Below are 25,393 nucleotides of genomic sequence, written 5' to 3'. Positions count from 1 at the left end.
TGGTAGAAGGCTGCAAACCTTCAGTGGAGGAGACTACAGATGGCCTTGGAGAATGACCTCAAGTTCTATGCCTAGATGGTTTGGCTGCAAACTGCATCATCTCAGCATGGGCAGCAACAATCTGGGTTGGCTGTCCGACAGGTTACAGCAAGGGCATTGGCAAAGTGTCAGGGATGGGAGAGTGAATGCTGTCTTGCTGACAGGACAACAGTTTGTGCTCCGTGAATCCACTATCAGTCCCCAGGATGATGCCTCAATAATCCTCGTTACCTGTTGGAGGACAAGTTGCGCTGCTGTGACACCCTGCATGCTCCTTTGCACACTGTAATCGACAGCCATGATTGCAGCAGTCTGAACTTGCTAACAGTATTCTTAGTTTCCACTGCAGCACTCCGATATTGGGTGATTGGTGCTTGTGCTGCACTAGATGTGACTTAGATGCTGCAACATGGTTGTGTTCATAGGTGTGCGAACAGAGTTGGCCACCACTTCCAGACTGGAAAAGATTGGCTCCAAGTACAAAGCACTGTGCAAGTTGGCACTGGACTTCTCCATATTAGTTAACATTGACCATAGACTTTCTGGAAGGCTTCCCAATGAGCCAAGCATTTTGTTGTGCATACTCATCAGTGTTCATCTATAGGTTGCCCCATCAAAGTCTTCAACTGAATTTTCTACAGTGAAACCCATGTACAACCTTGTCCTGCAAGTTGGCACCTGTGCTATTCTTGTTCCCTACCCTCTCTGCAGCTCATTCATACCTGGTGTCTCACCATGCACAAATCCCACCTCTAATCTATCCTCTAAGATGCATGCGTTGTCAGTATCTGAGTTGTTTTGTGAAATCAAGTGATGGTGCTCTGCCTTCATCATCACTCTCTTTTTAGTGTTCCTTCACTGCCTGGGCAGGTTTGGCCTCTTAGGTATCTGAAAGGAAAAAGAAGAAGGTAATTGTCTGGGGAGGGGGAAGTGGGGGGGGGAGGGGTGAGAGGTGCATGCCTGCACCATCTGCAACTTGTGATTTAGAAGACAATGTGGATAAGGGGTAGTGGGATATGAGGAAGAGGTTTAGGTATGAAGATACTGTCACCTTTGATGGTTTCAGTCCTGCTGCTAGCCACAGCATCAGTAATAATGGCTAGCACCGTCTCCTCCATGGGGGTTAGATCCTGCACCTGTACCTGTCCCTCTTTAGTTAGTTCCAGTTGCCACTGGTTATGCACCATCTTATTCCTTCGAGAGAGGGAGGTGTGTCAGTGAGTACCTTGTAACAAGTTTGGCTGATGCACCTGCCATGTCCGAACAGAGCTGTGAGATATGGATATGAGGCTTGCCACAGTGCTATGTGTACTAGGGTGAGGTGAAGTACACAAATGTTAGATACGAGTCCTAATTGATAGAGATTGTTGGTAAATAAATGATGAGAGTTGTGGCAAATTGAGAAGTGTTTGAGGCTATCGATGTAGTTGGTAGGATATGGGATCTGAAGGTGTATTCACTGACCTTGACCATTAGTTTGAAGTCATTGAGTTATGACATTGCCTTGGGGCTTAACTCCTGGCATTAACTTCCAGGGCTATCGGCTCCTGCTGCCTTCTGAGCATATGTCTGGCAGGCCTCCTGGCGCCCTGTGGATACAGACATCTCTTCTCCACTAAGGCCTCCAGGTGCAGCATCTGAAAATCTTGGAGCCCACTCTCTCCTGTGTTGCGCCATTCTTAAATGTTTTCCAGGTCAGATTCACTTCCTGCATGACGACCAGCACCTGCTCCAGCTACAAAGTTCTTCTCCTTTAAGAGGTGCAGGCTTGCTTTTGGCATTGCAGGCCAATTTTAAGTGGTGCTTACAAGTTATAACTTTGGTCCCCCTGCTGATGTGTGTAATGAATGAACAGCACAGTTAGCTTTGGCTGCACACAGCAATCATCCAAATGAGCAGGCAGCATGGAGTTGGCTTACTGCCTGCATTATATTGAACAGGCGTGGATTAATTGCACATTATGATCCCTGTGCCTATTTATCCCCATGATCTGTTAAACCAGCATTTTCACAATACTGGACCACAAAAGATAAAGGTGATGCGCCAATTTATAATGTTCATCTGGGAGTTAGTGATACATGCTTTTCAGAAATGATTGCACACCACTGTCTTGAAATCTGTTGTTAGAAGGAAAGAGTGAGGAAATGTACTCAGGCATGAATTTAAACCTGCATTAAGGGGAAATGAGAATTCATGTTTTAATGAAATGAAAAGCAAACCTGGCATGTTAACATAGCTTTCTTTTCTCTTGACAGACTTACTGAATATTTCCATGATTTTCTATTTTTATATTACAGAGTTCACATCTGTTAGTATGTAACGCCATTCTGTACTCTGTAGGCTGTCACACAGGGTTTGATCTCAGGACTGTATTAATAGCAAATTCAGAACAAGTCAAACACTTCAGTTCTTAAGTAACTTGTCCTTAGGCTAAGTGTGGACAAGAACCAATATATTTGGAGCCTGTGTTACTTTGGCGAGTTGGCCAGGAAGATAACAAGTGTACTGTACTGAAAAGGAAAAGCTTATAGAAGGGTGTGGATTCTAAAGAGAAATTGGCTTGCATACTGCCATTGACAACTTACCTGTCTATAAAGTTTGCATCTACCAATGATGCCCAGTTCTTGCTATTGAACTCAGTACTGTTGCAAATCAGGCAGGCCAATGGGCAGGCTAAGGATGATTTACTTCTTGTCTGAATTCACCCTCTGCAACCTCAGTAGTCCTTTACACAATTGTGACTAGAACAGCGTTGCACACGGTTTAATCAATCCAACATATTTAACTCAGGAGCAGTGGAGAGTGCATCTTACATTGATCCAAAACGCATGCTCAAAATAAGAGAGGCAAAAGTTCACACAATGCTTTTTTGGCCTGTGGTGCTCTTCTAAATAGCAGCTTTGTCCCATGCCTGCAGATATTTAATGCAATTATAACTATTATAAATTCAACTATAACAAAGTATTATTTATTGGCTGGTGTATAATTCTTCCCAATTCTTCTGTTTCCAGCAATTAAGGTTTGCTATCCTATCACTTTTATGTCTGCGTGAAGTCTACACAAAAGCAACACAACAAAATTGGCAATTTGACTCCTTAGCACATTTTGATTTGAGAAATGAGACTATCTTCATTCCAAAGCTTGGCACCATGTGCAGTATAATTTAAATCCAGTGTGAAACTCATTTTTGAAAGTATACACTATATGAACAAGTAGAATCAATTTCATGTTATGTGATTCACCTGTCTGGACTTTCAAAATATTGGACAGAATCCTCCCATTCAACCTGTGGCGGGTTCGTGATGGGGGGAAACAGAGCATATAGCAGGAGGCAAAATATCAGAAACCTGCTGTCCCAAAAACAGGTCGCAATTCTTCCAATGGTGTGTTTATCTTGCCGACTAGTGATGCGAACACCATTTGCATTCATTAGCATGTCATCAATGCTCATTAAAACAGCTGCATGCTGGAATCTTGCCACGCCTTTCAATCTTTTGTCACGCCAGCAGGAAATTATGTTGGTGTCAAACCTATTTTTAAAGGGGTGGCATGCAAAAGTCAGACCTCAGTTCGCTGGTAACTTCAAGGTGAGTGGAACATACCTGCCATAGCGTTGGGCCGGTCTTGTTGCGGTGAACCCCACTCTGCTGCGGCAATAGGTTGGACTGCTCCTTCTCTTTGATTTCATTATTCTGAGGAACTGTGCTGTGGTATTCATACAGGCATCCACTTCCAGAGACAAACACTTCAACCGGGGGTGGGTTGTGAGGTGAGGGGTCAGGCTGACAAACACAAAGGGGGCAACAGGGGCGGAAGGCTGCGGAATGGCAGTCGGGGGAAGGGCAAACACGAGGGGGCCCTTTTTGAGGTCGCCCTCTAATCTTTTATTACCGCAGGAGTAAGCAGGAGTCTGCTTAGAAAGGAGAAAGAACTTCTTGCAATGAAAGCCACTTGAAGCCAATGGCTTCATTGGCACTGTTAAAGGGCTACTAAGAACTCAGTGGCTTCACTTCACATCACATCACATCACAGTCGCTGCATCTTAAGCGTAACACATTGGAATGTAGTATTTGGGAATGCAGGCAATAGTGAGGGAGACACAGCTACTTAATATAGAGTATTCCATCAATAAAGGCCTGTCACGTGTTTACCTGATGTGATACTCCTAATGGGACAAAGGGCATCCACTTATTGACCATGAGCAATTGATTGGTCATTAAGATGCCACATCAGAGATTGGAGCACAGAGCTAGGTTGGGTCAATCATCTCACTTAAACCAGCATCCCACACACCTCGATGTGTGTGCTAGTGTCTCGGGGACAAGGAGGCATCAGCCACCATGCAAGTAGGGCAGGAGAAACTATGGACCCTTACAGTCTCAAAATGTGTCATCCTCTGAGCTTCGCTTTCTTGCCCTTTGAATCATTAATGTCTTCAATGTTTCCTTTCAGAGAGAAGGCAAAAGCAGCAAGGGAGGAGGCGAAGGAGGAACAGGCAACTCCACACGCAGCTTCAGCAGCAGGGACATGGCAAAACTGAGCCACAACATGAACAGGAGGGTCAGGAGGAGACTCAGAAAACGGGGGTGACTCGCCAGACCTAGGGTTTATCGTCCAAGAGTCTCCTATTTACAAATGAGCGAGAGGGAATGCCATGCGTGTCTGCACGTCCCAAGATCTGGTACATCACATATGCCACATTCTTCGTGAAGACCTGAAGCCACGTGGAGTTGGAGGGTATCCTCTGCCAGAGGCTTTGAAGGTGTCCACTGCAATCAATTTATTGGCCTGTGTGGCATGACTCAGTCCGCAACACATTGATGCATAAAGGAGGTCACAGATGTCTCTTACAGGAAGGCCCATTTTTTATCAGGTTTGCACTGGACGAAGATAGCCAGTGAATTTTGTATCCTACTTTCGCCACCATCTCAGGCTCCCCTAGGTGCAATAGGCTGCACCCATGTGACCATACAGGCTCCATGGCAGCAGGCTCTAATGTTTATAAACCACAAAGGCTATCATTCCATCAACATGCAACTGGTGTGTGATCACTGGAAGCACATACTGCACGCTCATGCACAGTACCCTGGGACTTGCCATTACTCCTACATCCTGAGTCACTCCCTGGTGCCTGAGACATTTGAGGGGCCATTACGTCTGCAGGGGTGGTTGTTTGGGGATAAGGGGCACCCACTGAAGCGCTGGCTGATGACACCGGTGCATTGACCTCACAGTTGTTCCAAGAAGAGGTACAACATTGCTCACAGGTCTACACACTCCCTTATAGAGCAGACCATAGGGCTTCTGAAGATGCATTTCAGATGCTTGGACCACTCAGGTGGCTCACTCCAGCACACTCCCAACAGAGTTTCCCACATCATCGCAGTGTGTTGCCCCCTTCACAATCTGGCCATACAAAGTGATGACCCCTGCCAGAGGATGACCTGGAGGATGAGAAGTCATCAAAGGATGAAGGTCCATAGGTCCAGGAACGTCAGGAGGCTGCTGAGGATCAGTATGAGTGCGATCACACCATGGAGGAAGAAAGACGTGACTGTGATACGTTAATCACTGACAGGTTCCAGGTAAAGTCAAGCGAAGGAATATGGCCCCATCTCTCTTAGCCCTCAATGCCATCTTTCAACTCAGGGAATGTCCAACCACTTGCAGCAAGAACGAGTCCTGCATTCACATGTGCCTCATTAATCACCAGGCCATGATCTTTGCTTTGATTGGTGGGGCCCTGTGAGTGAGCTCACTCTGGGAACTGACAGCCCACTTAGGAACAAGATCGATGCAAGAGAAGGCCTGAAGCCTTTGCCACCATCTGATGATGCCAACACTGCTGCGACTAAGACGTGGACATGCCTAGGGATCTCCTCCTACCATGCACATCTTTTCTTCTGCCACTACCACTGAGGAGACATGCATTCTGCTATATTATCAGCTGATGAGCTGCCCTCACTCAATGGTGTTCTTTGAGGCAGAAAGGTGAGAAACGCATACATCACACATTTCCAATAAAGATTTAAACACATCTCCCTGACATCACACAATAGATACAGATACTAGTTCAACGGAGGTTGACATCACAGGAATGTTAATCACACAGTGGGACATTATCACTGAGTGGGAGGAAGGCTAAACCTCAAAATGAGAGGATTCCAAAGTAAAAAATCACAACACCTTCAGCTGACAGGAACACTAACATAACTATCAAATGTATTAACAAAAGTACAATTTAGTTACATGTCTAGCACACCCGTTACTCAAAAGTGACAACAATTTTTCTTAACTCTCTTAACTCAAGTGCTACACCTGGATGCAGCCCAACATCTACAGCAGAGGTGGGGGCAGCCTGCTGACTGCTATGTCCTGATGTCTGTGATGACCTTGGCGGACGTCATCTGGTAGCCTGTGGCCTGGAGGGCCTTGGCCTGATAAGGGTCACCTGTTCAGGGGCAGAAGCGCCCTCGGTGGCCTGAGAAGCTGGAGTGGATGGGGTTACAGGTAAAGAGGGCTGTGAACAGCTGCATAGCCTTGGAGTCTCCTGAGGGGAGGCCCGTGGTGCGTCCGGCTGATGCTCGTCCTCCACGTGCGTGCCCAAGGACCCTGTCCAGACTCCTGTACCCAGAGGGAGGTCAAGGTGTCTCATCGCCATGTCGCCTACATCCTGACGGTGTCCACCAGGGTGTGTGGCCATGGAGTGCAAGGCCGAACACAAATCCGGCAAGACCTGCTGGACCAAGGTCTCAATGGTGGCCACCTGCCTTCCCATGGTGACCTCGAGATGCTCGCATATTGGAGCCATGACATCAGACAGAACACGGACGGACTCCTCCATCGTTTGCTCTGGTCTGCTGTGTGACTGCCGTGTCTGCCTAATGTTCCGCTGCCTGCCGTTGCATCTCCAGCATAGATTTGGCGACTGCCTCCAGAGGCTCATCATCTGAATCTGACCGAGCAGGTGGCTGGTCTCCAGCAGCCCTCTGAGTGCCGAAGACCTGGGCTGTCCCTGCCTCCGACTGCTGCGGGGACATGTCAGTGAGGTGTTCCCCAGAAAGTGAGCCCGAGCCTATTCTACATCTGTACATTCTACATCTGTGCCCCACCAACATGTGTGTCTCTGAGCTAGTGGAGGGTGCACGTGAGTGCCGTGACGGTCTTTGGAGCATCATCCTCGGATGAGTTCTGGGGGCTCGTGCTGGTGCTTGACTGGCTTGGGGACCTCAATCTGCTGGTGCCTAGAAAATTGAAAAGAGAGTTTCAGTAAATGAGCATGAGCTAGATAAGACTGCATGTGACTGACTGTGAATGTCAGGATTTGATGAAGTGATGGAGCTATGATCCATACTAGGTTGGTTGGAGAAGCTGATCTCCCTTTCCCCACAGGAGCAATCCCTGTCATCCCCAGCCAGCTTGGCTGCAGCCTCCTCAAACTCAGTGAGGGCGAGGATGTCAGCCATAACTCCATTGCTGCGATCTCTCGCACCTGTGGAGGGCCAGCTTGACCTGTAAGAAGAAGAAAGAAAGGCATGTGATGATAAGTGGTGGAGCACTGGTTGGATGAGATGTCCCCTGTGTGTGGTGAGCCCTCCCTAGAAGGGCCAGAGGATGGAGTGTGAGCAACATGATAGATGGGATGGTGGTGACGTGAATGTCTCAGTGAGAGAATGAGTGTTGGGGCTATGGGTCCCCCGCTAATGATTGCGTGAAACCCCTGAAGAGAGTAGCTGTTTGAGTGCATGATAATGGGAGGTGTTGAAGGATGACTTACCCTGGTGGTGCGGATGAGATCATTCATCCTCTCCCTGCGCTGCGTGGCACTTCGGTCGCAGAAGTCAGCCACGCTGACTTGCTCCACTACGGTGTCCCAGCCCTGAGAGGTGAGACTGCTATGTTTCCTGCAGCCATCTGTGGAGTAGAGCATGTGCCGTTGTTCCTGTACCCCTCTAACCAAGGCCTGGAGGGCCTGGTGGGTGAAGCGGTTTGCAGATTTCATCCTGAGACTCTCGGCCTTTCTCTTATGGGTTGCAGACATCTCTGGTGAGCTGCAGAATTAAGATTGTGTGTTGGACTGGCGTTTAAATATGCGCTCAGATCTCTGAACCTGCCAGCTGACAGCGGGTGGATGATTTGGGTCCTGACCTGCCAGGTGATTCGGACTGAAATGCGCCTCTGCATAATTAATGAGGCTACAGAATCGAGTGAGAGTTGCCACCATGACTGACGGTGGGCTGGACGCTGCTGAAACTGCCTGCTATCGCACATATGGGCAACATTTCCCCCCCATCGGGGGGGATGTGTGGGAGCGCGGGTTCCTGATAGGCCCGCCTATCGTGACTCGCTTGGAAGCTCTGTGCGCTCCCACGGGTGGGAGGGGATTCCCTGAGCCAGGAGTGTGCTCTTTTGCATGGGAGAAGCTAAGTGCCGCCTCAGGGAGATCACTGAAAGTTTCAAAAATTTTTAGAAGCGTGAAAAAAAAATTCCTGACATGTCATCTCATGTGACACTGTCACATAAGTTGGGACATGGCAATTTCTTTTATTTCAACATTTTGTAAACATTTAAAATCTCTCATGAAACCTCATCCTGCCCGTGGATGAGGTTTCATTGTTTTTGAGAAGTCCACCTGGGCTCCTGGCCTGCCAGTCAACCTTAAGGTTGGACGGGCAGGTCCACTGATTACCTCAATTACTTTATTAATGGCCTTAAGCGGCCGTTGACAGGTTGGCGGGCATGCAGCCGACTCGGTTCCATGCGCGCCGACCTGAAAATGTAAATGACTCAGGTGACGGGATGCCTACCCAACGTCACCCCACGTCATTTTACACGTCGGTGAGTGGGCCCTGCCCCCCCTGCTCGCCGACCAGAAGACGCAGTCCATAGTTTCATTTTGGGAAAATTCCACACATTGTAGGGAAATTCCTTGGAGCTGCTCCCACTCTGCCATGAGTAGGGTTTGTACTACACTTTCAGCAATGTGCGGAGCGGGAGCATCTCCAAGTAATTTGCTGGGCATTAAAAATCTTTCAGTCAGGCAACAGATAGGAACATAGGAATTAGGAGCAGGAGTAGGCTGCTCAGCCCCTCTGTTTTATATGCATTAACGTGTAGATGCAGAGTCCCTTCCTGATTGAGCTCAATCTTAATAATGAGCACTGCAGTAAACTTTGGTCTGCAATGTGTACATTGGAATCTCATCTACCGATCTGAGGCGCAGCATAATGGCAACCTAACAGGATTAAATCGGAGAGGCAACTCAATATAACAAAATTAACACATGCAAACAAAAATAATAAAAAGTTAATTGAAGATACATTATAGTATAAAAGATCTGAAGTTTATCATAACAGAATATTTAACAACTTGAATTGTAGTTACGTTCCCAGCTGTTAAACTACACCCTGAAGTAAATGATCCAAATTAAGTTTTGTTAAAGCATCTTTGAGCTATATTATGCCCAAGTAAGTTAGGAACAGCTTACTTCTTGAAGTTCAGGAAGTAATTATGTATTAATCAAAATAATGATTTGTGAAATGGCATCACATTTAAAACATAAATTAATGTTTCAGTACATTTAATAGCAACGTACTCTAGATATTAATAATTATTATTTTAATCCATCCTTATTGTGAATTGTTTGAAAAAAGGTAAACTATGGAGGCAACTTCCTAGTTGCCATGTGTTTTTCAATCAAGATGATCAACTTCATAGATTAGTAAAAATGTACCTAATGATGCGTATCATTGGTTTTACTGATTTATTAAAAGAATGTGAGGCTGTACTAAAATAACTACATAATATTTCAATAATCAGACCCATCCTAGATTCAGCAAATGCTTTTGTATTCCTTAAGGAATCTGAGGATTCAATTAATTTGTGCATTTTTAGAATTACACAAACATGATTTAGTATATATATCTACAATCAGATAACTCTCCTCTGCAAGTTCTGAATAAAGTGTTTTTTAATACTTAGCAATAAAAGGTGTCAGCAAGAAGGAAATAATTTAACAGAACTAATGACAGCCAAAAGAATTTGGGATCTATCAATAGACAATTGTTAATCCAGTGTTGATATCGTGTAATGTGCGACAGTTAATTCTTTCTCTAGGTTCACTTTTTAAAAATATAACATCAATTTAAGAAAATGTAGAATTCTATTCCCAACAGATAGCTAAATGAAACAGTCCTAAATTGGAGGTTAATATTGTTTCCATCATAAATGGTTAATATGCAATCCTTGGAGAAAACATATTCAGACACCCTATTTAACCTATTTCAGCCACTTGTTATGTCATTACCATTGCTGTGATTGTAATAGATCCATTGTCCATTGTATGGCTTTGGAAGGGACATTGGTGTTTCCTCAGCTGGCAAATTGTAGAATCTGTATTCAACGAACAATCGTTGAGTAGTTTCATCCTTTAGGATCTGAGCGTCTTCGTTTAGACTGAGAGATATAACCTCAATCCGGATCTTTTCTGACGGCTGTAGGTATATAAAAAGAAAATAAAAGACGAAGTGGGTTACAAAGTTATTGAAATTTCAATGAATAGGTGTCTCATCCTGTAAAATGACTTGAGGCATTCTAGTGAAAAGTTAATTTTCCACTTACTCGCCTTTAGGACCCTTGAAATGTACATTAAACCATGAATCTTCTTCTTTTATTATGTATTTTCAGGTACTTTTACAGCAAACCTAAATCTGAATATTTCAAGAAGTCTGTTTTATTATTCAGTAGATTCATGGAAATTTTACAAAGATGACAAGAAAATTACGCACCATTCTGTCTCTGCTAATACAGGTACAAGGCTTCATCTGGCAATATTACTAGGATTAGCATGGCACGATGAAATATTTAGTGGATTTTTTTTCTCTAAACCTAATAAATCAAATGACTGCCAAGTGTCATTAAAGTGATGGCCTTTGAGTTGAATAAGCTTTTCATATTCAAATTAGAAAGGGAGAAAAGAGAGATGGAAGCAATGAAAGGTTTAGCAAATAACCCAAATAATCCAGAGCTCAGCTACTAAGAATGACAGTGGTGTTATGTTTTATCTTAATAACATATTTATACAGAGTAATCCATTTAGCCACTAGGCTAGTCTAACATGGGAATTTGTTGGCAAGAAAAATAAGAAAAAGTGTAAAAAAAACTTTTATTATGCAGGACATCCCAAAGCCAGTGTAGTACTTTTCAAGTGAAGCCACTTATGATTTAAGGAAACAAAGCAACTAAACTGTGGACAGTAAGATTCATAAACAGCAATGGGATAAAATACCAGATAAAGTGTTTTAGCATTGTTGGCAGAGGGATAAATACTGGCAGAACATCAAGAGCCCTGCTCTTCTTTGAATTGTGCCATGGGAATTATAATATAAGTCTGAAAGGGAAAATGGGGACATGGTCTAATGGCTCATTCAAAAGATGGCATCTCTGACAGTGAGCAGTCCTTCAGTACTGCACTTACGTGTTAACCTAGATTATGCATGCCATTCACTAGTACGTGCCTTGAACCCACTATTGTCAGACTCAGGTAAGAGATCTACTGCTGAACTCAGGCTGGCAACTAAAAGGCAAAACAAAAATAAACAGAAGGCAACTTCAGCACACAAAAAATATTGTCACATTCAAATGACACAAGTCCATGACTGCACTTGGGTTTTAATGACTGTTTTTATTAACTTTTGTATTCACTAAGGCTGTGTGGCTGACAAATCCAGAAAACTACTGCAATGCTAATAAGTCTCCCAATCAAGCATTTGGCACATAAAACTTGTTAAGTTCCCCATTACCTATATGACCTGAATCACCCATTTTAATACTGGCTTCCAGTGCATTTAGCAGCTGAGTGGAAAGAATCCCGGTCATCAGTGTCAATTATATGTTATTGCAGCTTACATTAATGAGCTAGGTAGTTTGGCCCATCATCAACAATATCCTGCCATACTGTGGACCTGCCTAGCACAGGCATTTGGATTGTCACTGATACATAGAAATTCAAGGAAGTTACAACAAAGAAATGGGTCACTCAGCCCAACCAGTTCACATTGGCATTTATCCTCTGTGCAAGAAATAGCTCCAATTGCATTTACCCAACCTGTTTCCCTCAAAGCCACAGACCATCCTGACTTGGATCTACATCACAGTTCCTTCACTGTTGCTGAGTCAAAGTCGTGGAACTCCCTCCACGACTTCACTGTGGGAGTTTCTACATTGCTTAAACTGCAGAGATTCAAGGAGGCAGCTCACCACCAACTTCTCAAGGACAATTAAGGATGGGCAATAAAGTGACACATATCCCAGGGACGAATTTTCAAAAAAATCTTTCCGAATGGTGGGACAGGCTAGAGGCATTGCATTGTCTACTCCTGCTCCTATTTCTTATGTTCCTACCCCACACCACTGTCCTAATGTGAACTTTCTATTTCCCACTGTACCTGCATCACATGGACTGCAGCGGTTCAAGAAGGCAGCTCACCACTGCCTTCTCAAGGGCAATTAGGGATGGGCAATAAATGCTGGCCTAGCCAGCAATGCTGACATCCCAGGAAAGAAAAAAATACCAACTTATAACAACTGTAAAATTGATAATTTTGTGTCAGTTTGTCAGCAGTTTTAACTGATGGGCCCACACTGCTAGCAACTTAACTAAGATTGCTGAAACTCATTTATGTGAGATGCATACAGCCAGGAGACAAAGGCATGCTTCATCCCATCAAATTGGGATGGATTTGAATAAGGGAATGAGAGGATAGTTTGATAACTTACTGCACCACACAGATCCCCAAATGCTGCACTACATTTTACATTTATGTTTCTAAAATTAAATACAGTTGTCAGATTTTTAACCATCATATGTATTATTTCCAATGAATTATTTCAAATGGAATCCGCGCAAGTATCTTTACTTTCACAACTGGAAATTTTAAAAATAAAAACAGAAAATCAGAGCTCTGAAGAAGAGTCATATACTTGAAACGTTAACTCTGTTTCCCTCTCCACAGATGCTGCCAGACCTGCTGAGTTTTTCCAGCATTTTCTCTTTTTATTTCAGGTTTCCAGCATCTGCAGTATTTTGCTTTTATGGAAATGTTTTAAGTTGCTCCCAACAGCACTATAGACTGATGCTCCATAGAATCATAGAATGGTTACAGCACAGAAGGAGGCCTTTTTGCCTGCCTTGTCTGTGCTGGCTTTCTGTAACAGCAGTTCACCTAGTATCACTGCCCCGTCTTTTCCTCGTAGCCCTGCAATTTTTTTTCCTTTTCAGGTAATGATCCAATTCCCTTCTGAATGCCATGTTTGAATCTGCCTTCACTGGACTCTCAGCCAGTGCATCCTAGATCCTAACCACTTGCTGTATAAAAAAAGTTTTCCTCATGTCACCATTGCTTCTTTTGCCTACTACCTTAAATCTGCACCCACTGCTTCTCTATACTTCCACCAGTGAGAACAGCTCTCTATTCACTCAGTTCAATTCACCTCATGATTTTGAATACATCTTTCAAATCTTCTCTCAACCTTCTCTTCTCGAAGGAGACCAGCCCAGCTTTTCCAATCTATCTACATAACTAAGTTCCTCATACTCAGAACCATTCCCGCGAAATTATTCTGCACCCTCTCTACGCCTCCCAATCCTTCCTAAAGTGTGGTACCCAGAACCGGACACAATACACCAGTTGGGCTGAACTAATGTTTTATGCAGGTTTATCATAACATCTTTGCTTTTGTATTGCATGTTCCCTATTTATAAAGTCCAGGATCCTGTACAGTCTCACTATTAACCATTCTCTCAACATGTCTTGCCACTTTTAATGATTTATGCACATATACACCCAAATCCCTGTGATGCTGCACCCTCTTTAGAATTTTACCCTTTATTTTATATTGTTGGTCCATGTTCTTCCAACAAAAATCATTTGATAATTCACCAACGGGCTGTATATAATGCTAGTTAGGCCACAGCTGGAGTACCATGTGCAGTTCTGGTTGCCACACTATAGGAAAGATGTGATTGCACTAGGGAGGGCGCAGAGGAGATTCACAAGGATGTTGCCTGGGCTGGAGCATTTCAGCTGTGAGAGAGACTGGATTGGCTACGGTTGTTTTCCTTAGAGCAGAGAAGGCCGAGGGGGGACCTGATAGAGGTATACAAAATTATGAGGGGCATGGATAGGAAGAAACTTTTCCCCTTTGCCGAGGTGTCAATAACCGGGGGGCATAGATTTAAGGTAAGGGGCAGGAGGTTCAGAGGGGATTTGAGGAAAAATTTTTTCAACCAAAGGGTGGTTGGGATCTGGAACACACTGCTCGAGGGTGTGGTAGAGGCAGGAACCCTCACAACATTTAAGAAGTATTTAGATGAGCACTTGAAATGCCATAGCATATAGTGCTACAGGCCAAATGTTGGAAAATGGGATTAGAATAGATAGGTGCTTGATGGCCGGCATGGACACGATGGGCTGAATAACCTGTTTGCATGCTGTATAACTCTATGACATCGATAGGACTAGAAAGGAGGTTCTGCTGAAAGAATTTGAACAGTTAGGAGCTAAATTAAAAAGCAGAACCTCCAAGGTAATAATCTCGGGATTACTACCTGAGCCACAGGCAAACTGGCATAGGGTAAATAAAGTCAAGGAGTTAAGTGCGTGGCTCAAAGATTGGTGTGGGAGGAATGGGTTTCAGTTCATGGGCACTGCCACCAGTACTGGGGTGGAAGGGAGCTGTTCCGGTGGGATGGGCTTCACTTGAACTGTGCTGGGACCAGTGTGCTGGCGAACCGCTGTAGAGAGGGCTTTAAACTAAAGAGGTTGGGGGGGAGGGTTCTGGAGAAGGGATATGTATGCTTACAAAGCAAAAGGATATGGCAGCATTGCAGGGAAGCTATTTAGGTAATGACACCCAGAGTGTATTGTTTAATACACAAACATTAAAAAAAACAGCAGTGATTAGGCCAAAGGGGGAAAAAATGGTAAAAAGGCAAAATTAATGGCTCTTTACTTAAATGCATGCAGTATTCGGAGCAAAATAAATGAATTAATGGCACAAATAGAGGTTAGTGGGTATGATCTTATAGCCATTACAGAGACGTGGTTACTAGGAGATCAAAGCTGGGGACTAAATATTCAGGGGTATGTCACTTTTCGAAAGGACAGGCAGGTAGGAAAAGGTGGCGGAATAGCTTTGTTAGTATGAGATAGAATAAGTACAATAGCAAGAAATGATCTTGGATGGAAGATGTAGAATCCATGTGGGTGGAGGTAAGAAATAATAAAGGGAAGAAGGCACTGGTGGGAGTACCTATGGGCCCCCTAACAGTAGCTATAGAGGGGCAGAGAATAAATCAGGAGATAATGAAGGCATGTAAAAAAAGGCAGTGCATTTAATCTTCATGTAGATTGGAAAAATCGAATTGGTAGAGGTAGCCATGAGCAAGAATTCATAGAGTGCTTTCGGGACAGTTTCCTAGAACAATATGTTGTGGATCCAAGCAGGGATCAGGCTATTTTGGATCTGGTAATGTGTAATGAGGTTTAATAAATTATCCCATAGTTTTATTTTATTCATTCACGGGATGTGGGCTGCGCTGGCTGGGCCAGCATTTATTATCCATCCTTGGTTGCCCTTGGTGGTGGTGAGCTGCTTTCTTGAACCGCTGCGGTCCATGTGGTGTAGGTACACCCACAGTGCTGTTAGAAAGGGAATTCTAGGGTTTTGAGCCAGCGACAGTGAAGGAATGGCGATATATTCCCAAGTCATGATGGTGAGTGACTTGGAGGGGAACTTCCAGGTGGTGATGTTCCCATCTGTCCGCTGTACTTGTCCTTTGAGATGGTAGTGGTTGTGGATTTGGAAGGTGCTATCGAAGGAGCCTTGGCGAATTCCTGCAGTGCATTTTGTAATGGTACACACTGTTACTACTGTGCATCGGTGGTGGAGGGAGTGAATGTTTGTGGATGTGGTGCCAATCAAGCGGGCTGCTATGTCCTGGACAGTGTCAAACTTCTTGAGTGTTGTTGGAGCTGCACTCATCCAGGCAAGTGGGAAGTATTCCATCACACTTTTCACTTGTGCCTTGTAGATGGTGGCCAGGCTTTGGGGAGTCAGGAGGTGAGTTACTCATCACATGATTCTTAGCCTCTGACCTGCTCTTGTAGCTACAGTATTTATATGGCTAGTCCAGTTCAATTTCTAGTCAGTGGTAACCCCCAAGGATGTTGATAGTGGGGGATTCATTGATAGTAATGCCATTGATCATCAAGGGGCGATGGTTGGAGATAGTCATCGCCTGGCATTTGTGTGGCGTGAATGTTACTTGCCACTTGTCAGCCCAAGCCTGGAAATTGTCTGGGTTTTGCTGCAATTGGACACGGACTGTTTCTGTATCTGAGGAGTCGTGAATAGTGCTACAAAAGATCCCCTAGGAAACAGTGACCATAACATGGTTGAATTTAGCATTGAGTTTGAGAGTGAGAAACTTGGGTCAGAAACGACTGTGCTAAACTTATATAAGGGTAATTACAAAGGAATGAGGCCAGAGTTGGCTGAAGTGGACTGGGAAAGGAGTTTAGCAGAAAAGACTATTGATGAACAATGGCAGACATTTAAGAAAATTGTTCATGACTCACAACAAAGGTATATCCCAGCGAGGAAGAAGGGTTCTAGGAAGGGGATAAACCAACCATGGTTAACCGAGGAAGTTAAGGATAGTACCAAATTGAAAGAAAAAACATACAATGTGACAAAGGGCAGAATTCCCCAGTCGGCGAGTGGGGGTGAGGCCCACTCGTCGACATGTAAAATGACATGTGATGATGTCGGGCGTGCGTCCTGACGACACCGCGCGTCATGTACATTGTCAGTTCGGCGGGTGTGCAGCCAACTCAGCTGCATGCCCGCCAAACAGTCAAAGGCCTATTAAGGCCATTTAAATAGTCATTAAGTCAACTAAATGAGCTGCCCAACCAATCTTAAGGTTGGCGGGCAGGCTAAGAGCCCAGGCGCCCTTTGCATTTTCATGAAACTTCATCCACGGGCGGGATGAGGTTTCATGAAGGGTTTTAAAATGTAATAAAATTTTTTACATTAATTCTTTGACATGTCCCAGCTCATGTGACACTGTCACATGAGAGGACATGTTTTAAAAGATTTTCCTTCCCTTATTTAAACTTACACATAAAATGGCGGTGCATCCCAATCAGGTGTACCAATCAGGTTCACGCCCCCCTCCATCCACCCCAGACAATCCCCCTGACGGGGGGAAAATTAACCCCGGGGTAAATTTTTCCCAAAGAGTAGTGGTAAGCCAGAGGATTGGAAAAGTTTTAAAAAGCAACAAAAGATGCCCAAAAAAAAACTTTGAGGGTAAAGTAGCAAGTAATATAAAAACAGACAGTAAGAGCTTCTTTAAATATATAAAAAGAGAGAAGCCAAAGTGAAAATAGGCCCCTTAGAGAACGAGGCTGGGGAAATAATAATGGGTAATCGGGAAATGGAAGAGGAGTTGAGTAAATACTTTGCATCAGTCTTCATGGTAGAAGACACTAGTAGCATTCCAAAAATACTAAATAATCAAGGAGCAAAGGAAGGGGAGGAAATAAATACAATAAATATCACTGGAGAAAAAGTACGAGGGCAACTAATGGGATTAAAGGCCAATAAGTCCTCTGGGCCTGATGGGTTGCATCCTAGGATATTAAAGGAAGTAGCTACATAGATAGTGGATGCACTGGTAGTAATCTTCCAAGAATCCTTAGATTCTGGAAAAGTTCCGGAAGATTGGAAAACTGTGAGCATCCCAATGTCAACACACAGTCGCGTGATAGCTCAGTCACGGGCACACGCAAGAATCGCCAGCGCACCCACTGAAAGGCCTGTTAAGGTTATTAAGGTATCAATTAACATAAATTTTTCAAAGCCCATCCAACCTTATGGTTGACTGGCAGGTGAAAAGACCAAGCAGCCCTTGCAGTTTTTTGGAAACCTCATCCACGGAGGTGGAGGTGGCGGGGTGGGGGGCGGTGGGGGCGGGGGGGGGCGGGTTTGGTGAGGTTTCCAACATCAAATAAAAATAAAATATATTTTTAAATTTCATTGATAACATGTCCCTACTCATGTGACAGAGTCATATGAGGGGACATGTTTTATAATACCTTTCAAGTCTTTACTATTTTTTTGAAAACTCTTCATCTCCCTGGTGCAGCTCTGTGCCTCAGGGAGATTCTCAAGCGCACACTTGTGCGCATGCATGAAGCTCACACTCGCCCAGCTCACCACGCACCACCCCCCCCGCCCCCGCCACCGCCCCCCCACCCCCCCCAACCACCGCACAGGCAGCGATGAGCACTGCCGCTTGCACTTCATGCTGGGTGGGCCTTAATTGGCCCACCAGCGTGAAATTGTTTTCTGGCCTTGATTGTAGACGGTGATCAGATTCCCGACTGCCACACCTGCCCCTGCCCCCCAAGGTCCAAATTCTGCACGTTATCTTTTGGCAGAAATGATAAATTGAAGCCCCATCTCCCCTCTTAGATGGACAAAGATCCAAAAGCACTATTTAAAAAAAAGCAGGGTATTTCTCCCCAGCATCCTGGCCAATATTCATCACTTCACCTATACCGAAAATAGATGATTTAGTCATTACCACATAATTGTTTGCAGTACCTGCCTGTGTGCAAATTGGCTGCTGAATTTCTAATTGTGTAACAGGAACTATATTTCAAAAGTGCTTCAGAGTCTGTAAAGCACTTTGAGGCATCCTGAGTTATGAATGGTGCTACATAAATGCAAGTCCTTCTTCATTGGGAATCAAATTGTAACCACATTTTTAAAGCACATTGCTTCCAAATAGTCCATTACAAAAATAAACACATCCAATCACATTTGTTAAAACCTATCAACCTCAATAGCTAAAAAATTAAAACATGGATGCAGATAGAGATTGACCAACCTCAAACTGATGGCCAACTTTTTTTAATTGAACCATTTTCCATTATGTTTCTTCTCTTTATGCCAGATTATGAATTATCCTTCACCATTTCTCCAGTAGCATTGTCATCCTCTCTCCAGTCTTTCCCTCTTCTTTTTAAGGCTTTCTTTCTAACTGCCATACTTTCTCTCCTCTTGTCACTCTCCAACTTTCTCTTTTGTAGGGCTAATTCTTTCTTTCTTGGCACACTTTATTTCTTTCTGTTCTCTGGAATTTCATCCAGCTGGTCCCCATTTGCTTCCCACACTCTCAATTTGAGTATTTTTCCCCTTCTGTGCTCTTTCATGGTTCTTTTGTTTTGTTCCTCAATTCTTTCAGCCTCTTTCTTTTCATTTTCAGGTACCAACTTCTTCCTTTCCTCTGAGCCCATTTACGTAATGACAGTGACCTTTTCATTGAGGTATCCGATATGGAAGTAATGATTTAGAAGATATAGACTGAAATCTCAGTCGTGCATTAACAATATCACCATGACATGAAACAATCAATAATCAGTATCAATCTTCACTTGATTGGCTAATCAGCAAAGGCACTGCTTGGTAAAGTACCAGATCATACAAGATGACCCCAGATTTGATCCTTGGTCTGTGCTAAATCAGTTTGGACAGCAACAGGAAGACTTAGTTCAAAGGTTGGGTCTTAAGGAGGGTCTGAAAGTAGGAGAGGGAGCTAGAGAGGTGGAGGGGTGTAGAAGGGAATTCTAGCTGTCTTCACAGTTTGTCACATTTCTAGAACTATTAAACAGGTAAATTCTTATTTCTCCCAAGGTTCTAGTTTTAAAGTTATGTATGTAATGACAACCCCTCTTCCACCACCACCACTATTATGCTCAATTTCTCAGTCCTCTGCTGTGTTCCTCTCCATAGTTTGCAACACAACCATGTTATACAACACAACTGCACTCCAGACTATTTATAACAAGATCCCATACATGGAAGTGATTTCAGGTCAATAATCTCATCTTAACATTTAATTGTTTACTAATCACCCTTGTGCTTCAATCGTGCATTGGCGTTACTGAATTTTCTCAATGAGATCTTTGAGATATCTATTACAGTATTCTCCATATGCTCTCCCACCCCAAGATGTGAAATATGTAGTCATTAGAATTCAACAGATACTTAAAAATAACACAAAGGTCTGAATTGTTAGGATGGCGGGGTCTTAGCCCCCGCCATCCAATGAGTCGGCAGGGAACACATCTCCGCCATCTTCAATAGCCCCACTGCCATTTTATGCTTTAATGAGCGTTGAATGGCATAAGACAGAACTTCCACCCCTTGACTGACTTGCAGCTCTCCAATCCTTCCAGCAACAATGCTGCAATGGCTGGAAGAGGCACCTGCACAGAGCTGCCTGAGACTAAGGTCTGGGAAGCGGAGAAAAAGGTGTCAGGGGTCCCAGGGCGGGGAGGGTAGGGAAGGTCTGGAGTGTGTCACGAGGGGGTGATTGGAGTCCAGGGATATAGGCCGTTGTTGGGGGGATGGAGGTCTGGAAGTCACCGGGCCTTAAGGAGAGGTGCCCTACATCAGAAGGGGGCTTCTGATGGAGGCGCAACCCTTCCTGCTTCTCACCTGAGAGCGAACTTTCTTTATTTCCGGGTAGCCCCTCCCCCACCCCAAGCTTTCATCTGCCCGCCAGCCTAAAAATTGAGGTTCAGCAGGAAACGGCCTTTAAGGGGCCATTAATTAGCCATTTGAGGGCCTCAGTTGGGGCAAGGACAGGGTTCCTGTTCGACGCTCTGCCTGCCCCAGCTTAAAATCACTATGAGGTCAGGGCTGGTGAGAACCCAGAAGGAATGCGTGCTGTGCAATTTCATGCTTCCCACCACCTCAGAGCCCACTGGAGGTGGGGTGGGGGGATGGGGGTGCGGGGTTGGGGTCGGTGGGGGGGGGGGAGCCTAAAATCTGGCCAGAGGCTTTTTCAGCAAGATGAATTATCCCATAATTTAAGTCAGGAGACTGTTTGCCTTAACTGTAGCCTGTATTCTATGCTTTGAAGAGTTTTAATTAACGGATGATCGAAACAATATACATCCTCATGAACTCAGAATCTAAAAAAAACATTAAATTCTAGTGAATTATTTCAAGCCAACACACAATTAAATACCAAATATGATTATGATTGGCAATGTGAACATTAAACTTTTAGCAACAAAAGAACTCCGCACAAATATAAATCAAAATATGGTGCCAAACAAAGCTTAAGAAATCCCCATATCATATTGCTTTGTCAAAGCTTTACCCTAACCACAGACCAATAGTTAAGCAAATATATAATGAAAGCATTTTAACTGTGTTAATTGTTTTAAAGCAATATCAGGAATGCACTACCTGAAAGAATACTAGAAGTAGATTCAATAATAACTTTCAAAAGGGAATTGGATAAAAATTTGAAAAGAAAAAAAATTGCAGGGCTATAGAAGAAGAACAGGCACAATGGGCCAAATGTTCTGTGCTGTACAGTTCTAAGAAAAGTCAAATCTACACTAATTTCCAATGAAATAGGTATAATTTTGTTAAAGGCAAGTTAAATGTATAAAGTTTTAAATATGAATGTGTTTCCTATTGAACATTTAAAAATATTGGATAATAATCATTGAGGTAAGGCTAGCATTTAAAGTGCTTATAGGATGTTGGAGCCTATGACCAAACAGAATAGTTAGCTTTATCAGTGTTCAGAGGTAATGATCATCAAGCCAATTAACCACTGCTAGCAGGTCTTTGACCAATACTACAAATACATGGCATTACCTACAGATGACAGTTTATACATCAAATCAACATAGATAAACAGTAAGGCTGCATGTTTCAAGCAAGTCATTATCATATAGAATAAAATGTAGTGGCCACAGATTTAACCTTGTAGCAACCAAATCTAATCTAAATCCAGATTCCTTTCTAGTATCAATCAGACAGAAAAGAACAAAACCACATGATTGCAGTTTTGCAAAATCAAAGGACTGTAATTTCTGACACATAATGTTGTGATTTACAATGTCAACTTTTTTTCTCTAAATCAAAAAGCAGCCCCTATAAGTTAGCCCCTACAGAAAACATGATGGATGTTTTCAATAAATTCAGTAAGAAATATTTGAGTTTAGTGAGAGCAAAAGAGCCCTGACGGTAATCTATCAAACATTCATGTTTAATTCAAAACAATACATTCACGCATGCTGAATAAGTTTGATGATACATGATGTTAATATTCATATCAAATATGCCATACTACTTATAGGAAAGAAAGTACCTGGGTGTTCTGTTTTTTTGGCAAAAAACAATTCTGAGTTACAAAATAATGATCTATGATAAATGTAGAATGATTTGGTTTGAAGCAATTTAATTACTTGTTCTGTTGAAATGGTTTGTGAGAAGCAAATGTTTGTAATGACCAAGACAGGTACAGCATATGTGGGGATGTTTTTCTAGATTCAGTTCCAGTGCAGAATTTTTTTTCAAACTAATGATGTGGATTATTATAGATAAAAGTATTAATCTTAATTAAGCTGAACCCAATGCTAAACTAAATCAGTCAAAATGTCTTTAGGAAATTTCTGGAAAGCTTTGCTGCTATAATAAAACCATTACTGGCTCAAATTTAATAGACTGCATGTATTGGCAAGAAAGGAATATCTAATTTTCTGATGGTTACTAAAGTTTAAAAGTATTCAGCTCTTACTATTGGTTTTATCATATAATCCCATTGTAATTCTTAGTTCAATTTTAAAAGGCACTTTATTATCTTTTCCACTTTCAAGATTCCACTGTACATTCCCAAGCTGATATGGTCCAGAGGGAGTGACTTGGGATGATTTTTTTTAATGTGTCCCCGTACAGATAATAAAACAGAATAACATACTTGTTCTCTTTTTTGGTCTCTCAATCATGTGCTGTCTTTGACAGAGGGCAGACAACTGATCGACTTCCAGGTCTCTGTCAACATTGTGAGGAATTCTACAAGGAGCAAATGCACATCTTACAGTAACTCTCCATGTGGAGAAAGACCAAGCAGAGCTCTGTGCCTCCCAGTGTTGAAATGGATAAGCAAAGTTGCTGTGCACTACCCAACCCTTATTAGACACACTGCAGTAAATTTTCATCTTCATCAGTTAAGGGTAATCTGACAGAGTGGATCATATAATAGAGCAGGTTCTACAAATGGTGGTTGATCTACTCTGCCACATCACTGCCCAGGAGGTGAAGAAGAAAATTTACATCAATGTTTTGTTTGTTTTTGCAGTTGAACAGCCCCACTGCAATAACAGAATTCCACCTATTGATATTTGCCACAATCTTATTGTTAAGTATCTTGAGTAAGACAAAACAGTACAACATAATTCATCTTAGATTGACTGAATTGTTGTAACAACTTTCAATTGATCTGTGGTCAGGGACAGGAGGCTCTGTCTGTGAATGAGGCAAGTATGGGGACTCAGAAGGTAGCAATGGATGAGCCTCAGTCCCTGCAGTTGTCCAACAGGTTTGTGGATCTTGCAGCTTGTGTGGATGAGAAAGGACTTCAGGATGGATGGGCAAACTGACCATAGCAGTATGGTGAAGGGAGCCATTCAAGTAGCAGAAGTAAAAAGGAATCTAGTTGTGGTGCATGTAGGTACACCAACATAGGTAGAACTGAGAAAGATGTTTTACTGAGGGAGTAGGGTAAGTCCCCATCTTAAGTCATTCCACTCTAACATTGGTAACTTAAAAGGGCCAGTATTCGCGTTTTGCATTGGAGTTTCGTTTTAATATGTTTAGCGCTGGATCTGATGTAGGATTGCAATACTTAATTGGTGCCATTTTGGAGTGGCCTCTCCCGTTCCCTGACCCTTCTTGTCACTGCCGACTTCCATCTCACTGACCTTCCTCTTGTTGACAGTCCTGGTCATTGCTAACCTTGGCTCTAGCCGACCCTCCCTCTCCAACTTGTGGCTTACCTCTGCAATTCATTGTCAGGAAGATATAATAATTCTAATAATTTTATTGGAATTTATTGTAAAATAGTGGTATCTGTGTCTATATATAGAAATATATATATATATGTGTGTGTGTGTGTCTGTGAGAGAAAGAGACTTAATTGGATTAAAGGCAGCTGGTCTGAAGGCTTTGATGTAAACATGGGGAACTTTGGAATGTAAGGGGTAAAAAGACATTTGCATTTTTAAATAAACCAGACTAGATTGTTTTCAAAGGAGGGGTGAAATGTGTCACCTAGTCGAATGAAGTTTAGAAACAGTGGGTGGAATTTTATGAGCCTGCTGGCGGTGGGCGTGATAGGTGGCATGTGCAGAAAATATGGCGCAACCTGCTTCACGACGGTGTGAAGGCAGATCACAACTGTCCGCTCAGCCCGCCAATGGCCGGCTGCATTTCCTGCCATCGATTGACAGGGAGCTAATTGTTATACGTTAGCATATAATTAAAAGGCCATCCCGCCAGGCTCTTGGAACCCCGCCATATTGTCTGTCCATGTCAGAGGGAAAGCACGCCGAAGTGTTTCACAACAGCACGCAGGCAACGTGCATGTGGCGGTCTTCACTTTGGCAGAATTGAGGTGAGTGAGCAGCAGTGCTCTCCACAGCTCACCCGTTGTTTACAGGCTTCGGGGGCGCAGGGAGCAACTGATGCCTGGCCCTGGAGGCGACTGCTGAGAGGGGGGGATGGTGTCCGGGAGCAAGTGCTGGTGGGGGGTTAGGGGCTGCCCTTGCGCTGCATCCTGCGCACAGGCCATCAAGGTAGAAGGCAGGGTAAGCGAGGGGAGTGGCCACACATGAGGAACATCTGTATAAACTGACCATGACTCTACAACTAATACAGATCAGGCACAGCCAGTGATATGATTGGGGTCAGGCTCCTAGCCTGCCCGCCCATGCAAGTAACGCGGGGGCAACAAAGGGCCACTAAGCGCACCATACCTTATCAACCCCCCACCCACCACACCCCCCCACCCCGGTACAGACTTCGAGTCTGTCACCACTTTATTAGACCGAGGAGCAGTTGGACTGCACTCGTTGTACAATCTCCTCGCCAATGCTGGCCACGGAGCAGACACTCCTGGAGGTGCTAGCAGCCCCTTGCAATCTCAGCATCCTGACTTGGGCCAGTGTCCCCATGTCGCAGGTTGACAGGGCAGCCATGCAGCGCACTCAACTCTGGCCATCCAAGGGGTGACCAGCACTCTCCGGGAAGCATTAAGGGGTGGTCACACAAGGCCACGAAAGGTGCTAAGTACAGCCATGATAACCATGTCTCTCTCTTTCATGGATCCTAGTGGCCTAGCTGCATACCTGATGGCCTACAGAGACCGTAGAAGACGGAGGAGAGAGTGACTGAGGCAACTGGACATGCAAAGTCA

The 25,393-nt window shown here is 43.8% G+C and overlaps 1 protein-coding gene across 5 annotated transcripts in view; it reads right to left on the bottom strand.

The window, feature by feature from the left end:
* rpgrip1l (RPGRIP1 like) overlaps positions 1–25,393 on the bottom strand; it is a 298,740-nt gene that overhangs the window by 36,847 nt on the left and 236,500 nt on the right. For all 5 annotated transcript variants that reach the window (XM_041191778.1, XM_041191780.1, XM_041191779.1 and 2 more), the window contains one exon: positions 10,346–10,532. In XM_041191778.1, the coding sequence (XP_041047712.1) occupies positions 10,346–10,532 (187 nt within the window). The remainder of the gene's footprint in view (positions 1–10,345; positions 10,533–25,393) is intronic.

The sequence above is a fragment of the Carcharodon carcharias genome, chromosome 7 (genome assembly GCF_017639515.1).
Source record: "Carcharodon carcharias isolate sCarCar2 chromosome 7, sCarCar2.pri, whole genome shotgun sequence".
Classification (NCBI taxonomy): Eukaryota; Metazoa; Chordata; class Chondrichthyes; order Lamniformes; family Lamnidae; genus Carcharodon; species Carcharodon carcharias.
The sequence above is the reverse complement of the archived record's forward strand: the minus strand, read 5'-3'. Positions and strand labels throughout refer to the sequence as shown.